This window comes from Cyprinus carpio, chromosome B25 (assembly GCF_018340385.1).
Source record: "Cyprinus carpio isolate SPL01 chromosome B25, ASM1834038v1, whole genome shotgun sequence".
NCBI lineage: Eukaryota > Metazoa > Chordata > Actinopteri > Cypriniformes > Cyprinidae > Cyprinus > Cyprinus carpio.
The window spans coordinates 23,616,744-23,642,456 of NC_056621.1; the positions used below are offsets into that span (position 1 = coordinate 23,616,744).

Below are 25,713 nucleotides of genomic sequence, written 5' to 3' on the forward strand. Positions count from 1 at the left end.
TAATAATTCTTCTCTTTTTTCTGATATTTGTGATTTTGAAAGAATATGCTTATTATTTTATATCTTTTGTAATTTTTTTTTTAATTCTTGTATGACTTTGTCAGATCTGTATGAGCATTGTAGTAGCCACATGATTTGTGCCTTAAATGTCTTTATTGTGAATTTAAATGATATCTTTGTGTGACAGACATTAAATAAGGCATTATAAAGTGTTACAGTGAAATTCAGTTTGAGCAGACTCGTCTTTACTGAATCAGGTGTTCAGGAGTTTGTGTAGCTTACAGTACATTTGTTTGTGTGCATCACCATAGCAAAGGACAGAAACATAGCAGTATTAAAGTAACAGCTCTACACAGGAAGTGAGAGGAGAGTTATCTCGAAGATCTGAATTTCCAGAAGGCGTCTTGTTTATTCTGTTCATTACATAATTAATAATGACAACATAAACGTGAACACAACAGCAGTGACAAATGAAGCATTTGTCCTGTTTTCAAAATGCAGATTCTGTTTTTCATGAGAAACTTAAAATGCAGCTAATATTGTCAGTTGTGTTTGTCAGCTGTTGTTGCTTTACAAAGAAACTTTCTGTTGTGAATCTTGATCTGAAAAGTCAGTTGGCTTAATTATTTCATGAAGTCACTGATGTGGCTGATGAATGCTGGTGTGGTAGATGCGCTGCCTCTAATTTGTACTAAGTGAAAAAAAAAAGAAAAAAAAGTATTTTTCACCATTAATTTGTGTAAACCAGTCATGAGAATTTGTGAGGAAATGTGTTTAAAATAATGTCACAGTGAAACAAATCTTGATCATGCTTAAATAGGCTTTATGTATATTTTCTTTTGATTTATGCCTGGATATTTTATGTGATTCACTGGGTGCAGAGGCTCTTTGTGAGCTCACAGAAGCTGTCACATGCAGTTCTTGGAAACTTTGATATTCAACTTGCCAAAATTATTTTATCATCTTTGCAGCTACTCACACAAAATGACCAACAAAAGTTTCAAATATGAAAATAAATAAATGAATAAACATGTTAACGGTGACGAGAAGCAGTAGCAGGGTGATTTGGAGGTGAGGGATGTCAATCTCTTACCAAACAAACACCAGAGAGAGAGTGAAGGCAGATGTAGAAGGGTGTGGTTATACATGCACTTCCCTTTCCTCTGATCTTTATTAGTTCAGACACTCAAATCTCCAAACTTGCAGCAGACTCTAAGCTCTACTATACATCATCTGGATTCACATACAGATCCCTCACCAGCATCAGGATGTGGATTATACTGTTGGGTCTCACCTCTGCATTACTGGCCTCCTCGAGATCAGAAGCTACCACAGGTAAGAAGACTCGTCAGAGGAACAATACACATCTTTCTTTGAATTTGAGTATGAATGGAGCAGCGCTAAGTGTGTGTCTGAGGACAGATAAACAGTGCTCACTTGTTTATTACAGAGGAAAGGGAGATATGCTGGGCAGTTGTACATTTCAGCATTACAAAAACAAACCAGTAAAGAGCCAGAGGAGTTTAAGCTGTTTGAAAAGCAAGTGAAAGAATGATTCTGGTCCCAGATTTTTCCTCACGTTAAAATATTCAGCTTGTGTTGTAGCATCTCCGTGCCCCTCCAAAAATGCACTCTCTGTTTTCATAAGCAGTTACTGTGGTAACATTTTGTTCTGAGGTTTGTTACATGTAGTTCTTGGAAACTTTGATGGTTGACTTGCCAAATCTGAGTTGGGTGAATAAATCTGATAAATCTTGCTTCTGTGGTTTATTAGGGGCCAAGCACCGAAGGTGCTTAGGCACCGATTGTATTCGTTAGCGTGATTTTTTGTCTAAGTCTATGGCAGCCCATAGAACCGCTTGCGGGAAAGTTGTGAAATTTGGCACACTGATAGAGGACAGTGTCAACATTAACCATAGCAAATTTGGAGTCTCTAACTCCAACTCTCTAGCGCCACCACTTTCAATATCTTTATGCTAATAACTTTTGAACCATAAAGCACAGAAGGAAAATTATTTTTTCCTCTGAATCCTTGGCTCATGCAGAGTCGAATGGACCCCAAAAAATCGCAAATTAGAAAATCGCAATGTTTAGTTTTTTCGCTATTTTCAATTGTTTAAAAAACCTACTTTTTCGAACTCGTCCTAGACGGTTAGTCTGATTTTCACGAAAATTGGTTCAGATCATTTTCAGATGATGGTGGCAAAAAGTTATGGAATTCAAGTTGATTCGTCCAATCGTTCTCGAATACCACACAAACAAATTCTACAAAAAGGACGCAAAAATGCTTGTGAGGCTATAACTCCACAACAGTTTGACATGTTGAGACCAAACTTGGTGTGTGTTATAACAAGCATGACCTGAGAATACCTTCAGTGTTTGGACGCAGCGCCACCTAGTGGTCAGGAGATATGAAAAATGCATATTTTTGCTTATAACTTCTGAATGGTTTGGCCAAAAATCACAATTTTACCAATATTTGCTGAACTTCATGTCCCCCATTTTAATTCATGTTGACAACCTACTTTTCAAACTCCTCCTAGACCATTGGTCCGATTTTCACCAAATTTGGCTCGGATCATCGTCAGACAAAGCTGGCAAAAAGTTATGGATTTCATGTTGCTACACGCAACGGTTTTCGTTTAGCGCATGAACGAATTTGCTGGAAAGATGCCAAACTGCATCTGAGGGCTGTATCTCTGTAGAGGTTTGACATATTTACACCAAACTTTGTATGTGTCATTGTCACCTCACACTGACCACGGCACATCAATTTGGTAACAGTGCCACCTATTGGCAAAGAGTAATAAACCATTCATTAACCCTTAATTATAAAAATTCCAAAAATGCTAATAACTTATGATTGCATTAGGCTATTGTAATGAAACTGGTCTCAAAATATTCCTTGGGTCATGCTGACAACAGACATATCAATTTTTTTTGTAGGAAATATGAACTCCCTGTCCGCCATTTTGATTTATGTTAAAATACTACTTTTTCTAACTCCTCCTCAACTGTTGGTCTGATTTTCACCAAAATCGAGTCAGATCATCTTCAGACTGTGCTGACAAAAAGTTATGCATTTCATGTCGATTGACAAAACCGTTTTCATGCAGCACCGTTACGGATTTTAGGCACAGTGCCAAAATGGTTCTGAGGCTATATCTCTGCAAAGCTTTGACATATTTGCACCAAACTTTGTATGTGTCATTGTCACCTCACACTGACCATGCCACATCAATTTGGTAACAGCGCCACCTATTGGTCAAGAGTAATAAACCATTCATTAACCATTAATAATTACATTTATAAAAATGCTAATAACTTTTTATTGCATTAGCTTATTGCAATGAAACTCATCTCAAAATATGCTGTGGCTTATGCCGACAACATAGATACCAAATATGTCAGAGTAAGCTGAACTTCCTTTCCGGCATTTTGATTTATGTTGAAAACCTACTTTTTCAAACTCCTCATCAACAGTTGGTTTGATTTTCACCAAAATCGAGCCAGATGATCTTCAGACTGTGCTGACTAAAAGTTATGGATTTTGTGTTGATAGACAAAACCGTTTTCGCATACTACAGCAACGAATTTGAGGCATGATGCCAAAATGGCACTTGTAGCTGTATCTCTGTAGTGCTTTGGCATATTGACACTAAACTTTGTGTGTCATTGTCAACTCAGACAGAACACACCACATCGATTTGATAACAGCACCACCTATTGGTCACACTTGATAAGCAAATAAATCACGCTACTGGAGGTTGTATTTATGATTTTTCCAGCATTTCAATTACAATCATCCTAAAATTGCTGTAATTGCTCATTGTTGCATTTGGTCTGATGGTCCATGCCATGCTTAGCTCCTCAACTTGCCTCTGGAGTGCTTGGCCCCGTAATTGCTGCTTGCAGCTATATTTATATTATATCATTGATCTCTTCTTCACATCTGCTCCGGGTGTGTGTTCATGGTGTGTTCACTTTTCACTGCTGTGTGTGTGCACTTGGATGGGTTAAATGCAGCGCACCAATTTCGAGTATGGGTTACTATACTTGACAAATGTCACAACTTTCACTTTCACATATTAAATCCTGTTTGAGGTTCTTTGTGTCCGAACTATTGATGAAAGCAATACCAATGAAAATCCTTAATGGAGAACAAAATGAAGCTTCCTCAGCCCCACAGTTACTACCCACTTACACACCTCTGTTTTACTTTGACTTTAACCCTTTTGCATTGTGTGGGATTTTCAAGTGTTTTGTGTAAAAACTCAGCATAAAAGATGTCAGAGTGAGATGTGTTTGTTTTGAGGTAATTGTGGGAAACTCTTTGTTGGCTGAAGAGACTTGCTACTGGGCAGGAGTAAATTTCAGCTTTTCAAACGAAAACCAGCGAGAGCTTCAATGGTATCAAAGTCAAAATCAAAAATATCATATTAAACAAAACATTTATGGCTTCCAAATAAAGATGATAAATTACTAACAAAAAATAAACAAATAATGAACAAAAATTAAATTAAAATAAAGGTAATGGTAAAGGTCCAGCTCTCCAGCAGAGCAGAACGTTATGATGATCTAACAAAGGACCCGGGCTCCTCCCCAAATCAGCACAGATCAAAAAAACAAACCCAAAACAACCAGACCAATAACATGAGTGAAACAGACTTGTCAAAGAAAAAGAAAGAAAATACAGGACAGAGTGCAGAATTTTACAGTTACTGGAAGGTGGGAATTATGATCAAAAAATATTGACTGATGGATCTACAGAGAATCATCTTCAATCCCAGAAGAGAGAGAGAGGCAGACAGTGGTTGAAGTCCATTTTCATCAGATTGCATTTTAATAGAAAATGAATAGAAATAATGATGATTATATCAAAATAACATGAAGTAAATGTCTGAATACATCAATATTTCACCAATGTGCACACTTTTTAATTAACCCTCTGGTGCTCCTCTTTTGTGAGTCACACTTGTGATCTTCACGGTCAAAACCGGACCGGACCGGACACCTAAAATGTTACCCCCCTAGTCTTTGCAAGACTACTCGACTTGCAAAGACTAGTCGAGTAGTCGAGTGATCGACTACTTCAAACACTAGTCGGCGCTGTTGGAAGCAATCGACTACTCGAGCATGCATTAACCATAATGCAGAGTTTGCAAGTACGAAGTGAATTTTAGGATTACAATATTGCGTGTAGCTGTTACTTTCTATGACTTTATCTAGCCCTATGTTGCATGTAAAATTTAAATATGTAATGTAATAATTAGGGGTGTGCCCGGAGCCAAAAACCTTATTCGGAATGGCACGGATAATGGCTTCAAAAACGAATAACGGACAAGGAATAATTCTGCCTGAATATTCGGCTGAAGCTGGCACAGTCTGGTGTTTGCTAGATAACAGTTGATCAGGGGATCAGCGCTATATTATACACAGAACTCTAAAGTCACGCAATAGAGTGTGAAGTGAATGAATGTTTTGAAAACTTTATGAATGAAAAGAGCGCAAATCAAACAAGCATTGCTGTTGCTTCTCCGTGCATCTCTCAGAAATCAGAGCTTGGCAAGAGTAATATCACCTATAATAATACATCATACATGTTCTATTATTTGTATATATTTAAAAGGCAATGATTTAAACCTTAGGCTACGATATGATGCGAATGAATGGAATAAGCACAGTGCGCTAACCAATCAAACAGCCGCGTTGCGCATCTCGGTCTCTCAAAAACCAAACCAGTTCTCTCTCAGGAGTAGGCTAATAATCAACTTAGATACAGATACATTTTCTTTGTGTCCTACATATTTGCATATTTATCTTTTGCTGGTTTGCGTGGCACACACACATTTGTTTAGTGAAGTTTAAAAAAAAAAGACTCGCTTAAAGAGTTCTGCGTAATGAAAATGTGCGCATTGAATGGATTCAGTCGTGTTCAAATGATCACTAAACATTTGTCATGACATCTTTCTGCTTGCATGATAAATATATTTTTAGAAATTAATAATTATTTTAGTTTAACACGGCATACTTGTTCAGTGATAACTATGAAAAAAAAAAGATAGTCATAACGGTCTTATAAGATCTCATCAAGTAACTGTACGACGTTCGAATTGGGATACAAATAATTTTGTAATTGTTACAGATACAAATACTGGCTGTTACATGAAAATATAAATATGTAATGTCATAATTATAAAGTTTTGACAATTTACATATATAATTGTTGCATTAGGCTATGAATTAATATGTGTTTATTGATAAGAACCATTTCATGTCTTTTCATTTACAGTAGCATGAACCACGAGTAGTCGAGTAACTTGAGTATTTTTTAAATAAGAAATCGACTAGCAGAAATCAGTAGTCGTGCAACCCCTAATATATATATATATATATATATATATATATATATATATATATATATATATATATATATATATATATATATATATATATATATATATAAAATATTTTCAATTGATGTAGTATTTCATGTTAAAATAGATTCAATGCCTTTAAAATACAAGTTTTGAAGCTTGATTAGTGCCATCTGGTGGGGGTAAAACAAGAAAAAACATCTGCAATTCCATGGTTTAGCGCATACAGTAGGTGGCCATCCAAAACGTTGGTTCTACCGCCGCTCGTACCGCCGCCGGCGTCTACAAAGTGCATTTACAGCTTTTGACCGCTAAGTGGCGCTTTAATCACAAGTTTTCAAACAATCGCATCAAAGCACTTTTTTGCAAATAGCCGTCAGCTTTGCCTCACTGAAGTGTTATATTTGACTGCAGTCAGGGAAAATGAAAGAAAAAATATTTAATATTCACAGATGAAAGTTTAGTCCTTATGAAGATATGTGCGTTTCTTAGAACGAATTCATGCAGGATAAATGTCAAGCCTGTGCTTATATTTTCTCTACACCATATTTTAGATTTGACACATTTAAATAGTGTGCAGTATTATTTATATAATATGAATTATGTGTTATATTATTCAAAATAAATTGTGGTTTATTTTGCGTTGGAGCATTAAAAGTGTATAGCATAGTGAGCTAGGCTTGCGTGTTTTATAAATTATTTTCTTTATTTTAGTAAAACGTGAGGCACTAATTAAAACAAGAAAGGAATAAATTAAACCTGCACGATTTAACTAAATCATTGAAAATCTAAAGAATGGACTGATTAATAAAACGTCTTCATGTACAAACTCAAGTTCTCTCATTATAATCAACGAAATACTCACAATGTAAAAAAAAGAGCTTCATTAATTGACAACTTCAGTCTTCTTTACTTGCTTTCATGTAATTTAAGTAAAAAACATATAAATAAATAAATAAATAAATAAATAAATTGTAGCTGCATTTAAATGTAAATATTCTGTAAAATATCAGTGCAAGATTTGCTCTGCATGATGCTGAGTGCACGTGCAGCATTTATTCTAATTTGTTATTACAAACCTTGTTTGGTTTTATTTTGGATAATTGCATGTAAAAAAAATTGCTTTGTAATGCATATGCAAAATGTGAATTATTATTCATATTCAAGTGTTTGTAAGAAAATTATTACACATGCATGACAGGGAGGCGCCCTCTCGATCACGTGATTTTTTTCCTGATAATGAATTAACTTAAAATTGTGGTGTCTCACATACATGAGAAATATATCTACAGAAAGCTTGAAATGTCTTTTAAACGAATCAATTCAAAACGAAAGCATTATGTAATCTGTGAAGGTTGTATTTCTCTCTAAAGTTTTTTGTTTGTTTGTTTGTTTTTTTTTTTTTTTTTTTTTAGTTTTTTTAGCAACTTCCTCTGAAATTAAGTTATAATAACTAATAAACTATATTGCGCTATACAGTGGTCAACATTTGAAGTGGATCAAACCTTTCTTTAAAGTTGTTTTAAAACCAATATGTCCTAAAAACCTGTTCTGCAAGTTTGAAACCCTCATGTGAAAGAGCAAGAGATTCACACCTTTATCTCGACCCCCACAAGCTATACAGAACTACCCCAACCCCCTCCAGCTGAACTGAACTCGGTCTGTTTTTTGGCTGAGGAACGCTGTGTTGTTACTGGGTTGAAACATGCCTGCACTCACAGCAGTCTTACTCTTTTTATTCATTATTTTCCCGCAGCTCATATTATTATTTTCACTAGACCAAAATAATAACAAATTATCAATTGATAATTAATCATTATTTTTAAGAAAATCGTAGAAGTTTGTGAACGTAGATGTTTGAGGGAGGCTTTAAGACCTTCACAGAGAGCGTGAGCTCTAACTGACCCAGCTTCACCGTCCGCGGTTTGAGCGAATACAACTCATTGATCATGAGCCCAACATTTAGTAAGGCGGTAAAACATTCAGTCTACATGAAGAAAGACGTATTTAAGTATATAATGTAAATCTGTTAACCCACAATAACACATTTTAACCGATTAATCGCCTATTTTCGTTTGCTGCATTTTAAAAAAAAAAACACGCTAAAAAATAAATTTTAGAGAAAATAAATTTTATAAAGTTGTGAGAGTTGCATTTTATTACATTCAGAAATAATAACGGCAGGCCTAATAATGTTATAATGTACCAACAGGATATTTTTAGTTTCCCTTCACTTTACAACAAATCCTTTAAATTCAACAAATTTATTAGAACAGAACAATAATTAGAAATATATAATTGTAATGTATAAATATAATTGCAGTATATAATAATATAGGCTTATAAACAAAACAAAAATAATAATTTAAAATAATTTAAAGTGATACATAAGGTAAGGTTGGGCTTATCTCTCTCATTCGGGACAAATCCAAACATGTTGCCCATTTGAAGCTAAACTCTTATTCATGAGGTAAAATAGGCTTTGGATTTCACATGTGTTTCATTATCTACGCAAAAAAAAAATCACAATGAACAAAAATATGCCAAAGTGGACCGCTGCTCGTGCCGCATGGTTCGTTGAACGACTGCTGTTTCCAATGAATATGTGCGCGTGAGGCACGATCAAAGTCACAATTCACAATTTTTGGTCACACAGTAAAGGCATAATTCAAAAGTGCAATGTGTTAGCAGTATGAAATTTGGAGATTAATAACAGAGTTAATAAGAATTATTTGTAAATGATGGGCCGTTCTCATTTCGCTCTGCAAATGGAAGCTGAAGATTATTATTATTATTTTTTTTTAACCAAGAATGAACCGAAATGAAAACATTTAGCTTTTAATCCATATATATATATATATATATATATAAATATATATATATATATTGAAGATTATTATTATTTTTTTATATATATATATATATATATATATATATATATATATTATATGTTATTGTTGTTTTACGTCTTCCTTTCATATTACAATTACATTCATTTCGCAATCCGTCCCTTTGTGCCACCTGGCGGTAGTTTCGTGAATGAAGGCATTTAGCAAAGTGAACAGAGAACTTCAGGTACCCCTCCTCCCCAAATACTAGTGGGTCCTAAAGTGGGGATATCGCTCCACTTTAGATGGTTAGAGCATTTTTACTCAAGGTATGTATGAGCTGCTCTCCCTCAGATACTTTGGAGTCTTGAAGTAGGGCCTAAGGTCCCGTTGGAGGAGTGGCAAAAACTAAGGGTGTAGTATAGAGGTTTCCAGCACCTTTCATGCTCCCTTTGGTAGTCTGCTTGAGTACTACATTAGGGTAGAGCAGGGTGAATCGAATTATGATAGGCAACTCACGAGAGTCCCTCTGCTTTATTTACCTCCTTCTATAACTGTTGTTGGCTCTTGTAGTAGGGATGTATGCTCTGCTTTGATAGTACAATCCCTTTGGTAAGCTATGGGCTTTTTTAAATGTGAAGCATTTTCCTTTAGGGTTCTGCTCTTGGGGGCTTATAAGACTTACACCTACCCTGAAATGAAGGAAGGAAGGTTGTAAAAGCCAGGACTTCACTTGCAATAGAGAGTAGAATCTTGAGTATCTTTCCTTTACTGTTGGAAGAAACTGGCTCAGGGAGTGGTACTACTAAGCAGTGTATGACACATAAAGAGGCCCTGGGGGTTTACACATCTTGACTCTAGCTGGTTGATCTGCTGAGTCAGGTTATTCTATTCCCAGTATGGTATCTACAGTTTAGTGAGGAAGGCACTCCCTCAGCATGGTGAGTGGGCATTGCTTCCCCATACTGTCATAGACGTCGTGTCAAAGTTCAGCTTTGAAAGGGAACCTCTAAGTTATGACTACAACCATGAATCCCTAAAAAGGGGAATGAGAAGTGGTGTCCCATTGCCATGCACTGGGTTTGCCAACACGTCTCCTTCGGAAAGATTTTGCTGAACGTGTTTTGCAGACACGCTTTTATACTTAAAAGGAGGCCTTTGGGGCTGTAACCAGCGGGTGCCAGAGCATATCAGGCACGGCACAAAGAGCGGTTAAAAAAAATGAATATAAAGAATTATTACACATTTTGTATTTTCATTCAACACGTTATACTGGAAATAATACTTTAAAGGGATAGTTCACCCCAAAAAAAATGTATTTCTGTCCTTAATTATTCACCCTCATGTTGTTCCAAACCCATAAGATCTTTGTTCATCTTCTTAACACAAATTAAGATATTTTTGATGAAATCTGTGAGCTTGCTGACCATCCATAGACAGCAAGGTGTTCCTGGTATGCAGTGGCTAGGACCTACTAAAAGTGGTGCAAGTGTTCTTCTAACAAATGTAAAAAGTAGCTTGAAGAAAGAGGAGTCATTTTATTATTTTGTGTAAACTGAACAAGAATACACTTAACATGTTAATAACAAAAATGATTTTGTTGATCAAAGTATTTGTCCAAATGCTGTCCCAACCTTAATCATTTCAATCGTGATCTTAATATATCTTAATTCATCTGAACAAACTATTTTACAATGAACAAAACATGCATTGCATCACCTTATTTGTGATTTCTACAATATGTTTTTAGATTTCATATGCTAAAAGTTCCTTTCGTCTTCTCAGGACTTTGGTATTACTTCCTGTCCCATGTGCCATTTTGTAGTCAGTTTGTAGTCTTTCTGCTTGTTCATGTTTCTGTTCTCTTGCTTTCTGTGTTCCTGGTTATTTGTTTGTTTTGTTACATTAATTAAAGCTCCTGCAGTTCAGTCTTCACCTCTGCCTGCCTTCTCTCCTCCATAGTACCATATATTTGCCTGTCAAGCTGCTACCCTTAAGAGGCAAATAAAATAAAGGCAATATTATAGTAAGCTTTGAAAATTAAACATAACATTAAAGAATGACTATAATTGTTTTGTATATAGAAACAGTCACAAATGAGGCATCTATGTCATACAATATCTATGCGTTCAACCTCAGTTTAAATCGTCATTTGTCACTTCATGTTTTAACATTTAAGTAGTTCTGGGTTTGTACTCTGATGGTTGTATTAGCTTCTTCCTGTGTTCTACTTGTTGTCTAAAATGTCCTCATGTTGTTTTAAGGAAATCAGTCTGCGATTAGATCCATACCTCACCTGCTCCATCCACCCCGGCAGCGTGACACCTAAATTTGCCAGACAGATGTGAAGTGTTATTAAATGATCCTAAAGCTCTTGATCTTTATGTGTTGTCAGTTTCTTTCACTCTTTACGATTAAAGCTCAAATCTGCACTAAATCTCTATCACTGTTTCCCTTCTCTCCATTCTTCTGCTATGTTTCAGAAAATCTTGCTTCTAGAGTGGCACTGTATGAATAATATTGACTCATTACTATCGTTAATGCCCTGTTTCTCCTGTAGCAGTGCGTTCACGGAGCTGCAGCTATGCTGGAGTGTTTCACGTGGAGGGGAGAGAACGCTATAGTCTGACGTTTGAGGAGGCCAGGAGCTTGTGTGAGCATTTAGCCTCTTCATTAGCCAGTCTGGAGCAGGTGAAACAAGCCTACAATAAAGGACTAGAGACGTGCAGGTTCTTATATTCAGCTAAACATAGCCAAATGACAATTAAACATACAGAATCTTTAATACCTTGCGCTCCACCTAAATATGTACATTTTGTCTGCAGGTACGGATGGATAAACAGCTCAGATGTGGTGATACTCCGTCACACGCCACATGTAATTTGTGCTAACAACCAAACGGGCATCATCACGGCAACTTTAGATGGAAAAAAATACGACGCATTCTGTTATGATGCTGAAGGTTTGATTTGCACCATATGTTGCAAATTTTAAACAACACACAATCAATTATCTTTTTAACAAACTATTGCATTTTAATCAGATACGTCAGAGAAGAACTGCACAGCTAAGTTTGACCCTGACACTTCAAACAAAACAGATGACTCTGTTTCAGCGTTTACAGGTATGACGGTTACCCCCACCACACACACACACATACACTAAACAGTATGTACATATGTTCTACGAGCACAGCGAATGATGTCACATTGAAACAATGGAAAAATAGTTTTTTGCCTTTTATTATAAATACTATAAATGTTATTTATATAACCCTTTTTGCTGATTTTTAAAGCATTAAGGCTGGAATACACTACACGACTTTTAAAATCTGAGCAGATTTCATACACTTACCGACTTTGTAAATAGTCAAAGAAGAAAAACTGGCCATCACACACTAAATGACGGAGGATCACTCACTACTCACAGAAACATGCGCCTTAAACAAATGAAAACAATATATCTGCTCAAAATATCAAACATGTTTGATCTCCTCTGACTGGATGGAATCAGAGGCTGTGACCATCATACTCTGCGTGATTTTCAATGAAATCTGTCAGCTCAAATCTGCAAACTGGCTCTGACCTTCGGCATCTAGCGTCAACTTCTCCAGACAGTAAACCAGCAGAAAATCATAAGCAAAAATCGTGTAGTGTGTTCAAGACTTTACATACACAGGAGAGGTGACAGGTACTGTAGACATAAAGTGTAAAAACTGAATTATCTTGGAAACAGCAGCCAATCAATTGTTTTAACTGTCATACTTGAATTCAGCACATCAAAATGCATAATTAATATCACATTTTATCTCTTAAGCAGACAAGTTCTGTAGACCAGTGTTATCTTTGAGTTCATGTGTACATGCATCAGTTTTACTTGTTCTTAAGTTTTCAGAAAAACCCTGCCAAACTTTCCATCCCTGAACAGACCGATTTATTTCTTTAAGAATGACCAAATAAATGCTAAGCTGTTTTGATTTGTTAGTTTTGCCAGTAATGCTGGTTGTATAATAAATTCATGTAAATATCTACAAGACAGCAAGTGAAGTTCTGCATAACTGTCATTTGACAGAAGTCACAACACACCAGACAAATGATGGAGGGGAAGAGTCTGAAAATTCAACATCTGAAGACACATTTGTGTCTGAGTCCTCGACTCCAGTTCACTGGACGCAGAGCAGCCCCACACAGAGCCCTGTGGAACAGGACCGCACTGATCAAACAAATGACCAGGCAATCCGTCATACACGTGATATGGAGTCCACAACTTCCTCAGGGCTGAGTGAGACAGCGTCTACCAGTGAAACTACAGCAAATAAAGCAGGTGACATTTTCTGTTTAAAGTCATCATGGGAATTGTCATATCTCTTTTATCATCAGTTCATTCTTTACAAAATATAATACACTATTCTGTATCTTAATTGTGTATAATTGTTACTGAAAATGACTTCTGCCCTTTTCTTTAATTTGTTCTGTTACTGTGCTTCTGTATTTGTCTGTATTCATTCTGAGTCTTTAACAAGCCTAGATTGACAGCATGTCACCAGGGTGTGTATTATAAGGCAGTCTTGAGAAAAACAAACAAAAAAAACGGCATATGCTCATTAGGTATGTTTTGAAGCATGACTGCTGGTCCTGAGCTGGTCCTGAGCAGAAGCTAGTTGCTGAGGACCAGCTTAAACCAGCTCAAACCAGTACCTATGCTTCAAAACATACATAATGAGAATTTGCTGTTGTTGTTTTGTTTTTTTTAACAATGTTAGGTCAGCGATCTTCAACAACTCCAGTCCCGGAGGGCAGGTGTCCTGCAGGCTTCACTATCAATCCCAGTTTTAACCCATCTATCTGTTATTTGCAAGCAATTCTGAACAGGCAGGTTTCCAGTCCTGCTCCTGCAGAGTTCAGCTCCAAACCCACTTAAACACACCTGAACCAAAGTAATCAGCTCTTACAAGGCATGCTAGAAACTTCCAGGCAGGTCTGTCGAGGCAAGTTGGAGCTAAATTTGTAGGACAGCAGCCCTCCAGGACCGAGGGTGAGTGTTAAACTCAGCAGGACACTGACCCTTCAGGACTGGAGTTAAAAAGCCCTGTTTTAGGAGGTCTGATCACCATCTTTGAAGGATGGGGAATATGAAGAGCTGTGGCATTTTCAAGTACATGTACAGTCGTAATGCTACTCATTAAACTTATAATATCATTTCGACCAACCCGAAACACTATCGACATGAGCAAGTTTAGCAACCACATGCAAAACCAAAGGCATTGACAGAAAACAGAACAGTGGGTAGAGTCTCATAACTGTGGAAGTTGAATTTTTAATCCCATGAATACATTTGCAGTACAAACACAAATGCAAAACAAAGATGACCCTGAGTGTTGTTGAACTGAATATAGGAAATAACTCTGTTAAAACAGCCTGTGTTTAAAGCAGCATATTTTTAAGTTAAACCACAAGTTTATCAGACGCTTGTGTCTAACAGCTTTCGGTTGTCTAAAAATTGTAATTATCTATTTGATTATTTGCTGATGGCAGACAAACCAGCAGTTGTCCTCACATACTGGGAGAACACACATGAACATATGTATTTTGTTTATTAAGAACACACCCAAACCTCTGCCATTATGATTCTTTTGTAATTTGCACTCTGACTTGCACAACTGCATTGCTTCTTCTTTATTGCTTGGTTGAAATAACATATTATTTGTTCTAATCCTCAGACTGGCTCATCATTTTACTCACCATCATTTTGGCAGTTCTTCTCATTCTGCTTGTCTGTGTTATTGTAGCAAACAGAAAAAGGTATGTTGTAAGTACAAAAATACCACCAGCCTCTCACAATGCACACACTTGTCAATTTGTACTTGTCTACTTGTGTTATGTACTGCTGGTAATTCTGGCCACGGTGTGCAAGTGTGATCTTGAATGTGTGTAAAAGAACATTTGATTGACACAGCTATTATGAAAGCTGAGTTGCTAAAACAGTTGCTATTAAGTCTTGCCAACTGGCTTTAGAAACCACGATATCATGGCTGTCGTGTAGATGAACATAGGCTGCTTTTCTAAAGGAAGGCTTGTGGTTTCTTAAATGTAGCGCTTCAAAGTTGCTAGGGTTAGGGTGTGTTAGTGTTGCCGTTTTTCAGACCTGGCATCGTCTTGCTTGTACTTCCTCTCTATGTGTGCACCCAGAAGTGTGGGTATTGAACAGGCCCTAAAGGTCTTTAAATCAAGTGCACTTAAACATCTGTGCTCCAAAAGAATAAACAGACAGTAGACAACAGCAAGATTTTTTTTTTTTTTTTAATTAATAAAAATAAAAAAATACAGAAATAAAGAATAGGTTTGGTTTACACTTTCTAACTTTAAAACTATTGGATTTATAAAATAGCTGCCAGCAATTGATTAAGTTAACAGTGATTTTGGGTTTTAGTGAATGTACACGTTTTATTTTTCCACAGATGGTGTGGCAAGAAACAGACTCTGATTATTACAAAAGAGAGCAGCAGTGAAGAAAAGGGTGCAGCAGCTTCATTCACTAAGGAGCAGGAGATGGTCAAACTCGTGAATACTGAATCTGAGATCTAACGTAACAGATCAGTGTGGATAAGTGAACGGAGGAAACCCAGAAGAATGGGAACACCAGCAGTTTTTCACTAACACGCCTTCATTCATGCTGAACTAATGCACAGATAGTCTTGAGATAATGTTTGATTTATAAAGAACTAAGCCACTCATTACTTACATCAGCATCTGATAAAATGTTTGATTAATAGATTAAGACCCAGTTTCACAGACAGATCTTAGACTAAACCAGGATCAGGCCATAGTTCAATTAGCACATTTAAGTCATTTTTATTAACATGCCTTAGAAAAGAAAAAAAAAACCTTACTGGTGTGCATCTTACATTTACATTTTACATTTAATCTGGGACTAGTTTTAAACCTTGTCTGTGAAACCGGGGGTAAGACATATATGAATTAAATGTGTCATCATGGATTAATTCTCTATCAATGTCTAGCTTTAACCAATAGTGGAAATTAATATGTTCACCACAGTGAGTCAAAGCGTGTACAGTATTCCAACTTCCAGCTGTCTGGTTTAAAAAAAAACATTAGCTGAGAATTTGCAAAGATAACATTGTTATGACTTGTAGAGGCATCTGACTTTTAACTCATTATATTAAGTAATATGCTCCCATGGTAATGATTTTGATCCATTTACCTGATCCAAACACATTCTTTGCCATTTAATTCAAAGCACAATGTAATGTAATGTAATTAGGTTAAAAAATTAATTATAAAAAAAAAAAAAAACCTAGTACTAGCCTAACTAATATAAGTTTAATAAGTTCAAACATTATTAAACACTTGTGAACAGTCAATAATTAAAAACAAATAAATTACAAGTAATAACACAAATAAATTCAGTAGAGCAAATACTAACAAAATAAGAAATTGAATAAAATAATCAAATGTAAAATAAAACTGCATATTCGTAACTGTATAAATTATAGATTAAGTCTTGTGAAAGCTACAAAAGTCAAGGGCAGTGAGTGATTTTCTCTTACTGTTTGTTTAATGTTAATGACAGACAGCAGTAAGTGAATTAGGCTGTTGTCTCGTCCCGTCACCCAATCACAATGCTCACCATCACCAGTCGTCAATCATCTCATCATCACAGCACACAGCTCAGAGACCCACTTTGTCTGGCCTTGTGTGAGAAAGAGCTCCTTACTTGTTCTCTCACGTCTTCTGAGTATCTTTGTGAGCAGCATGTTCATTGCTACTTGCCACCACCTAGACGAGGTGTGCTTCAGTCCTCCAAAATCATAGATAAAATCTTTGCTAATGATGATGTAATGATTTATTAATTCAGACAGCTGGAAGTTGAAATACATGGCTTTGAAACATTTTGGTAATTCATTTACACTGTTTGTAATTTACGAGATGTTGATAGGGAATCAATCCATGATGACACATGTAGTTAACAACAAATCATATGACTTAATTTATTAACCAGATGAACTCTTTATTCGTTGCTGATTGGGCAATAGTTAATGAAAGGCTTAGTTTTGCATGAGTCATACGTCAGCTGTGCATTAGTTCATCATGAATTATTGCATGTAAGTGCACAGACTGTAAAGTGTTTCCAGTGTTACATTGTAAAAACATGACCAGAAAAAATGATAAGTACGAAAACAGAAGAAAGGAGAACCTCAGAGACTGAGATGGACATACATCTGAAACAAAACAAAAGGAGGCAATAGTTGTTTGTGGGTGGGTGGGTGGGGTGGGGTGGGGTGGGGCATCAAGAGAGCAAACACACATCTACGTTGTACTGCATGCTGTTTCATCTCTCTGTGTTTGATTATTTCTTAATATTAATTTTCTATTAAAATAATAAATGACTGGTTACTTTTAATGTTATATGTTTAATGTTATGTTGTGCCTTTGCTTGGTATAACACTGGTTTAATCAGTGCTGGTCAGATAAATCAGCAGATCACTGAGCAAGAAGCAAATAAGATTATTCAATAAAGTTATAACAAATACTTCATCTCCTGCTTTCTGCTCCTCATTTCAGTTCTCTTCCATTCTGGAGGAGTAAAGTTAAGATGATAATGTGCTCACTGCTTTGAATGCCAGATCAGAGCTGAAAATTTGTTCTCGAGTACAATACTGTTACATTGCTGAAATTACTCATTTACAAGTACTGGTGTTAAAAAAAGTACTTGGGTAAAAGCACAAATTACTCTTCACAAAACTACTCAAAGTTCTTAGATGCATCTCAGCTGGTGATATTTAATGAATTTTCATCAGTAACTACTGAATCAGACAAGATCCAGACAACAAAACACATTTAAAGAATACTAAAAATAATTTTGAAACTTTGTAAACACTATGAACTTTACCCAATGCCCTGAAATCAAACAGCTGGGCAAGAGCCTTACTTGGACATACTAACACATCCCGGACAGTTCACCCTCTGAAACTTTTGTGCAGTTTCAGCAGAAGCTGCTTTTCAAAGCTCACAGAGTCTACCCAGCTTCGCATGGTTGTGAATAATAGACCAGCACAGCTAAAAAGCCGTTCACAGGCAGGTAGGTGTGTTTAACTTAGACAGCTTATTGATGGCTGGGATGGAGTGAAGCAAGTGTCACATGCAAGGTAACCAGCAAGCTTAACTGGACTTTGCTACTTTGTGGCGAGTGGTCTTGAGAAGAAATCATTGTCATCGGGATCTCATTTATAAAGTGCACATACGCTCAGATTTGATCAGAGTGAGCGTACACTTAAATCCACACCGATGCTCATATTTGTAAAAAACTGGCTTTGATGTGGAAAAGTGCTTAGCATCACGTCAGGGTCTGAGCAGACGTATATGGTAAAATCCTGAGTGTTAAATTAACACTGCTCGAAGCAAATATGGTCCCACTCTACAAGAGTGTTAAAGTAACACTGAAGCAGTGTTAAAGTTACAGAGATAATATGTGTTTAATTAAGTGCTGATTGAACATTAGTGATGAACAGCTGCTGTTAACAAGCACAATCACTGAAGGAAAGAGAAACACAAGAACTGACTTCAGCCACAGCCTTAGATTAAATCAACTGAAATAAAAGACATTAAATCTCTCAAGATCTCAGCAGAAGATGATTAATCATCTCCACAAACAACATCACCAGCTTCATGCATTACTAACCAGTTAGACTTTATTTCTGGAGTGTCTAAAACAGAAGTTCCCCTTCTATGGAAGAGACCAAGGCAGGTTGGTGTGAGAAGTGTGTGCCTCCATTCCAGAGGTTTCTGGATGCACACAATCTATCTGTCGTCTGTTTTTGGTCAGGAGCTTGCTCGTTCAGTGCTGAAGGGCTCTGAATGTGCTCATTGTGAGTGTTACCCAATGAGAAGCTCCATTCGCATTTGTTCCTCTTCTCGAGAGATGAGTGACAAGCGTTTGCATCTCATGGTTCGTGTCCCACTGTTGCCGAGGCACCGCAAATACTTGGATCACGGAATTCGCAGGGTTGAGATGCCCTTTTTGGGTTCTTGGATCCCGCAGATATCACTCGAGTCAAGCAGTGTCTTAGGGAATGTATGCCTCTGTGTTTGGATTCTAATAGGCACCGCAAATACTCAAATACTGCAAATACAGCGCGGTGAATGTTCAGCGCTCTCTCCACCTTCAATACCTTGAGCAAGGCACCGAACCCCCAACTGCTCCCCGGGCGCCGCAGCATAAATGATACACACTGCTCCGGGTGTGTGTTCACGGTGTGTGTGTTCACTGCTGTGTGTGTGCACTTTGGATGGGTTAAAAGCAGAGCACGAATTCTGAGTATGGGTCACCATACTTGGCTGTATGTCACGTCACTTTCACTCGGGGGCATTTTCTGCTTTTGCGTTTGTCTCGGCGAAGAGCACGTGCATTCAGTGTTATGCGCTCATTGTGATGAGTCACGATGTCTAGGTTCCAATCGTGTTTGTTACTATTCCCGAGGGATACGGAACAGAGCGTTTGTGTCTCGAGCGGCCTGGTTCCACCGTTGCGGGGCACAGTTTATCTCACCTCGCGGTCATCGCTTTGATCTGTGGCATCTGCACTCCTTCTCTATACGGGTTGTCAGATGCCACAGATGTTGTTGGGTTGTTATGATGATGAAGTGTGAGCACAGAGTTGTTTCAGCCCTGATCCTGCGAGATCGTGGGCGGACCTATATTCAACTTGGCTGTGACTCTCTAATATGCATGTTATTGTGTGTGGAGAGCCTCGCTGGGCATGAATATATTTAAATATTCCGTGGAGAGAGGCTTGCGAGTTTTCTCTCCCAGGGTTTTCAGCAGCTAGAGTGGTTATGGGGAATATCTTTTTGCTCTGGAATATGGTGGTCTGACGGCAGCTATATTATAGCCTAGATTTTAATAACTAGGTTGGGTTCCCCTTGGCACAAGTTCTCGAGTAAGTGCTGAAGTCTTTGTTTATGAATCTGCTATTTGAGGATAGTTGTGTTCCAGTGTGGAGAATGCTTTCCTTTTGGGGTTTTGTAGATTGTGGTCTATGTGAGCCCCTTGCCTGGACTGTGCTGTCCCCCTTCGAGGTTTTAACTAGATGGCCCATTTCCATAGCCAAGGCAATCTTCAGCCTTATCTGAGAGAACTGCTATTCGAGGATAGCTGTGTTTAGCCCTCTAGTGCTATGGCTACTGCTTACATCAGGCTTGATCTTATCTATAATGTTTGTTCGCTCTTAACGAATCATTTACTGATGGTCTGGATCTCCCTCTTGTGAGATCTTGGTCAATAGCACGGTGCTTTGCTAGCCTACTGTGGGACTGACATGGATTGTTTTTGGCAGGATGGGCTTATTTGAATACAGCTATCTGTGGCTAGCTGTGTTCTACTGCAATTGCAGAGAGCCCTCTCATGGAGTGGGCCCCTTTTCCTAGAGCCTCGCTATCTGATGATAAACATGTGCTAGCTCAATGATCGCTCCCCTGCTTAGGGTTTTAAGTAGCGGTCTCTTGAGCTCTTACCTAGACAGTGCTATGTCCCCTGCTAGCGTAGTAAGTAGATAGACCACTCTATGTGGTCTGGGCCGCTCTGTAGGAAGGCTATCTGGGCTCTGATGCAGATTTGGGACCTCCTTAGTATAGCCATCTGAGGGTGGTTATATTCCAGCCATTGGTATGGTGGGTTGGGCTTACCTGAATACAGCTATCTGTGGCTAGCTGTGTTCCATTGCGGTTGAGGTGAGCCCTCCTGTGGAGTGGTCCCTTTTCCTAGAGCCTAGCTATCTATGTGCTAGCTCAATGATTGCTCCCCTGCTTAGAGTTTTAAGTAGCGGTCTTTTGAGCCTTTACCAAGACAGTGTTGTCTCCCCTCTTTGGGTTGTAAGTAGACAGCCCACTCTTTGTGGTCTGGGTAGTTTTAGTCGAGCCCCCCTTCTGGTAGCCCTTCCTAGGTACATAGTTATCTGAGGTTATCTGTGTGCTAGCTCAGTGATTGCTCCCCTTCCTAGGGTCTTTAACCCTCTGAAGTCGATTAACGCGTATACGCGTTTTGGGGTATTTTCTCCTGATAACCCCGAAAAGAACTTAAATTACACTTTCAGTTTTGATCGTACAGAAAAGAGCAATACATCAATCGAATCTGTAAAGGGTCTACTTTTTTTTGTATACAGACATAATAACAACAAAACTTTGTGCACTTATAAAATAAAGATAACAAACAAGGTGTGCTGTCTGCAGCCTTTGTCTGCGATGATCTTCAGTTACAAACACGTCATTAAAATGAACTGTAACTCCGTGAATATTCAAAAGAGTGATTTGAGAGAGATATCTATAGAAAGCCTGACATGTCTACTTTTAAACTAAACAAGTGCTGCCAAAAACAAATATTCTGTGATAAAGTAATCCACATGAAAACGCGATATCTGTCTTTCACGTCTCCCTTCATTATCTTCTAATGCGACCACGCCCCCGCGCCGAGCGCGCTTTTGAGATTCAAATGTTTCACTGAAGCGCGCAGCTTGAATACGCCCACACAACAGAAGACAACGCAGCGAGACTGTTCTTCAAGTTTTTTTTATTTTACTGTTTGCTTAACGATGAGAGGAATAAGACATAATTCACCCCAAAAAGATGTGATGTGGTTGAGGATTTGAGATTTGGATTTCCTCAAAAAAAAAGAATGAAGCACTTTATTCAGCAGAGATCATAAACATGAGTAAGTCTCTTTTTATTTATTTATATACTTGTACTAGTTTTCACATAATGTGTAAACATTTTACTAGTTAGACTTTTTCCAAAGACTTTTTCCTAACTATAATTCCTTACTAAATGTATAATCAAGTGAAATATTATGAAGTTTCAATAACAATATACACTACTATACCATTCAAAAGCTTGATGTAAATAATATAAATGTAACAATAAATTTAACTGTAACAAATGTAACAATCATTGCTGTTCTTTCAATTTATCCCCCCTAAAAAACCTGAAAAAAAATATTCTCAGCTCTTTTCAACATTAATGATAATAATAATAATAATAATAATAATAATAATGATGATGATGATGATGCTGATGATAACAATAAATGTTTTTTTGTAGAAAATAAGATTGTTAAAAGGATTTCAGAAGGATTGTGTGACTGGAGTAATGATGCAAAAAATTCAGTTTGAAAGTCAGCTTTGATTTTTCCTAATAAACTGTTTAACTGCACTCACAAGTGAATATTAATTTATGTTGTGGGATAATTAAATATATTCTAAATAAACTACAAACATAAAATTATATACATTTATTTTGTCCTCACATTCTGTCTTGTAACTCTTCCCTCTCAGTCACACAGCTGACTGAATGGCTCATTATGCAGCTCATTATGCAGGCCTTTGTCTTCTCAGGTGTGAATTCATGATAGTTGACACCTACTCGTATATGACTTTTACCAACAAAAAGTGTCTTAGAAAATTTAAATCAATATATTGTTTTCTGTAAGTGAGTAAACAAGATGATTTTCACATCATTTAGAAAAAAAAAATCTAGGCTACAAGCTCCAGTTCTCAAAAGTCCCGGGAACCAATTTTCTGTATGTGTTTTATTGCCTTTTTTAAGTGATTTAACATTTTTAGTTTTTCACTTACCACGCATAACATTTTTTTTCTCAAAAACACAATCATGTACATACATGCTGCTCACATATTATTATAGCCTAGTTTGTGCTGATTACAGTGAGATTAGACTTTAGCCATTTAGATATTTATAAGAAACTGAAAAAAGCACAAATGTCAGGGCATGACAAAACTTCTCCAGGCCCCAAAAATACCCTTAGACTCCAGAGGGTTAAATAGTGGTCTCCTTGAGCCCTCGCCTAAACAGTGCTATCTCCCCTGCTAGGGTAGTAAGTAGATAGCCCACTCTCTGTGGTCTGGGCAACTTTGCAGGAAGGCTATCTAGGCTAGCTGTATATTGTTTATTTGGGACTGACACGCTTTGGGGTCCTCCTTAGTATAGCCACCTGAGGGTGGTAACATTCCGGCCACTGTGACGGCAGGATAGGCTTACCTGAAAACAGCTATCTGAGGCTAGCTGTGCTCTACTGCAGTTGCGGTGAGCCCTCTCATGAAGTGGTCCCCTTTTTTTAGAGCCTAGCTATCCTCAGATAGCTATGTGCTAGCTCAGAGATCGCTCCCCTGCGTGGGGTTTTGTGCCCTTACCAAGACAGTGCTGTCTCCCTTCTTTGGGTTGTAAGTAGAAAGACCACTCTTTGTGGTCTGGGTAGTTTCAGTCGGTCCCCCTTTTTGGTAGCCCTTCCTTGGTACATAGCTATCTGAGGATATCTGTGTGCTAGCTCAGTGACTGCGCCCCTTCTTAAGTAGTGGTCTCCTTGAGCCCTCGCCTAGACAGTAATATCTCCCATGCTAGTGTAGTAAGTAGATAGCCATATCTATGTGGTCTGGGCAGCCTCATAGGAGGGTTTACCTGGTTATTCTGGTCCACAAGCCTACATAAGACCTTACAGACAGCTATCTGAGGATAGCTGTGTTCTAGCTCAGCAGCTACTCTCTTTACCTGGGATTCAAGTAGCCTTCAGAGGCTCACCTCCTCAGTGGTCTTGTGTTTCCAGGCTAGTTCTGCTCACATAGCATCTGAGGATAGCTGTGCTTTTAACTTGGATGGGATGTTCCCCTTGATCTATTCGGTTTCCCCCATTTCTGCCAAGTTGCGTGAGTGGCCCATGGCATCAGTGGCATGGCCCCTTTCTGAGGAAAGGCTTTGTCTGTCGCTTCCTTGGTGCTCTCCCACCAGGTGGACAGGCATGTGCCTCGGCATGGTGTATTGGATTTTGTTCCCCAATGTGCCCCCTAGGGGGCGCAGCGTTGAGTTCCCTAGAAGGGTAATGTCTCAGGTCACACATGTAACCATGGTTTCCCGAGAGGGAACGAGATGCTGCACCCCCTTGCAAAGCCTTTGGCCTACCTGTCTACGTCTCCTTCAGACAGCTAATGTGGAGGACTTATTCAGAAGATGCCCTTTTATACTTCCGGGCGTCCTGCCTATGATGTCAGGGGCCAGGTAGGCCAATAGATTGGCATTGTTTCAAACGTGCTTCAGACACCGGTCATGCAGGCTGCATTCCCCCAATGTGCCCCCTAGGGGGCGCAGCATCTCGTTCCCTCTTGAGAAACCATGGTTACATGCGTAACCCGAGATGTTCTTTTTTTGAGAATTAAGGTTTAGATGTTTGTTTTTCTTTTCTTTTTTTTTCAACTTACCATTTTGGTGAATAGTGTTTGCTTTAGTTATGTAAGTCTTCAGTTTTTTTTTTATGATTCCTATATTATTATAGTTCTATGCTATAAGATGACAATATCAGAAAACTTTATAAAACACTTTCAGAAATATGGTTCATAAAGAGGTTTTAATTCTGGCATTCATAGACGTGAAGTCAGCATGTGAATCTCAGCAATGGTGACAAAATATTCTGATAATTTTGATATGATTTTTGAACGTCACAAAACAAGGCAGTAAAAAGTCACAACAAAAATAAAAGCAAATAGTAAGAATAAATGAAAATACTAAGACAATGCAGCTACATAATTTATTCATGTCACAATGCATGCTGGGAGCCATGGATGAGTTATGATTGGTGCACTCAGAAGCAGATGGGAGTTTTACTTACTAAAACATGTTCTGAAAGAAAAAATAGTGACATTTTGCCAAGTATGGTAACCCATACTCGGAATTGGTGCTCTGCATTTAACCCATCCAAGTGCACACACACAGCAGTGAGAAGTGAACACACTGTGAACACACACCCGGAGCAGTGGGCAGCTATATATCCAGCACCCGGGGAGAAACTGGGGGTTCAGCGCCTTGCTCAAGGGCACTTCAGTCATGGCTATTGAGAGTGGAAGAGAGCGCTGTTCATTAACTCCCTCCCCCACCTACAACTCCTGCCAGCACCGAGACTCGAACCTGCGACCTTGGGGTTACAAGTCCAAATCTCTAACCATTAGGCCACAGCTGCTCCCCCTGAGAGCAGAAAGGAAGGAAATTTGAACGTGTGGAGGGAATACTTTAGACAGATACATTACTGACGCATAGTGGGTGGCATTTATTGCAAGGTAAGTGAATTTACCGTGTATTTTCATGAAAAAAAAAAATTAACATCTCTAACATTTAAAAAGATAATTAGCGAACAAAGACACACAGAACAAATAATCTTTGACTAAATATCATATAGCATGCATTTTCACTTGACTGCTTCATCAGTTGATTGCACCAAATCTGTTTATGAGGTAACTGGAGTAAAACATGCTTTTCCAATGCTTCCGCACTGTCTTTGAAACTGATATGAGTGACAACAGAACTCGTTCATATCTCCGTGACATTTTATCAGTCAGTTAGCGTTAGCACTGCTCTCAGGGCAGAAGTACTCAATATTCATATTACTGTTATTTTTACTGTACTATGTGCTGCTCTCAGGGCAGAAGTACTTAATATTCAT

General features: G+C 37.9%; 1 protein-coding gene across 2 annotated transcripts; it reads left to right on the forward strand.

The window, feature by feature from the left end:
- Positions 1-817: 817 nt before the first annotated feature.
- Positions 818-17,493, forward strand: LOC122142355 (CD44 antigen-like). 2 transcript variants are annotated; one of them, XM_042752721.1, is made up of 7 exons: positions 818-1,335; positions 11,769-11,934; positions 12,031-12,167; positions 12,249-12,329; positions 13,277-13,528; positions 14,925-15,006; positions 15,663-17,493. In XM_042752721.1, exons 1-7 carry the CDS (start codon positions 1,269-1,271, stop codon positions 15,787-15,789), a joined length of 912 nt encoding a protein of 303 aa, XP_042608655.1. In that variant the 5' UTR covers positions 818-1,268; the 3' UTR covers positions 15,790-17,493. The 2 variants fall into 2 exon arrangements, with proteins under 2 accessions (XP_042608655.1, XP_042608654.1); XM_042752720.1 differs by having other exon boundaries at positions 858-1,335; positions 11,766-11,934.
- Positions 17,494-25,713: the final 8,220 nt, after the last annotated feature.

What these genes read in the sequence shown, in the direction of transcription:
- LOC122142355 (XM_042752720.1), top strand. Translation starts at nt 1,269, where the DNA reads ATGTGGATTATACTGTTGGGTCTCACCTCTGCATTACTGGCCTCCTCG. An exon ending in GAGATCAGAAGCTACCACAG is followed by an intron (nt 1,336 to 11,765) that starts GTAAGAAGACTC and finishes TTTCTCCTGTAG; the next exon opens with CAGTGCGTTCACGGAGCTGC. An exon ending in ATTGTAGCAAACAGAAAAAG is followed by an intron (nt 15,007 to 15,662) that starts GTATGTTGTAAG and finishes ATTTTTCCACAG; the next exon opens with ATGGTGTGGCAAGAAACAGA.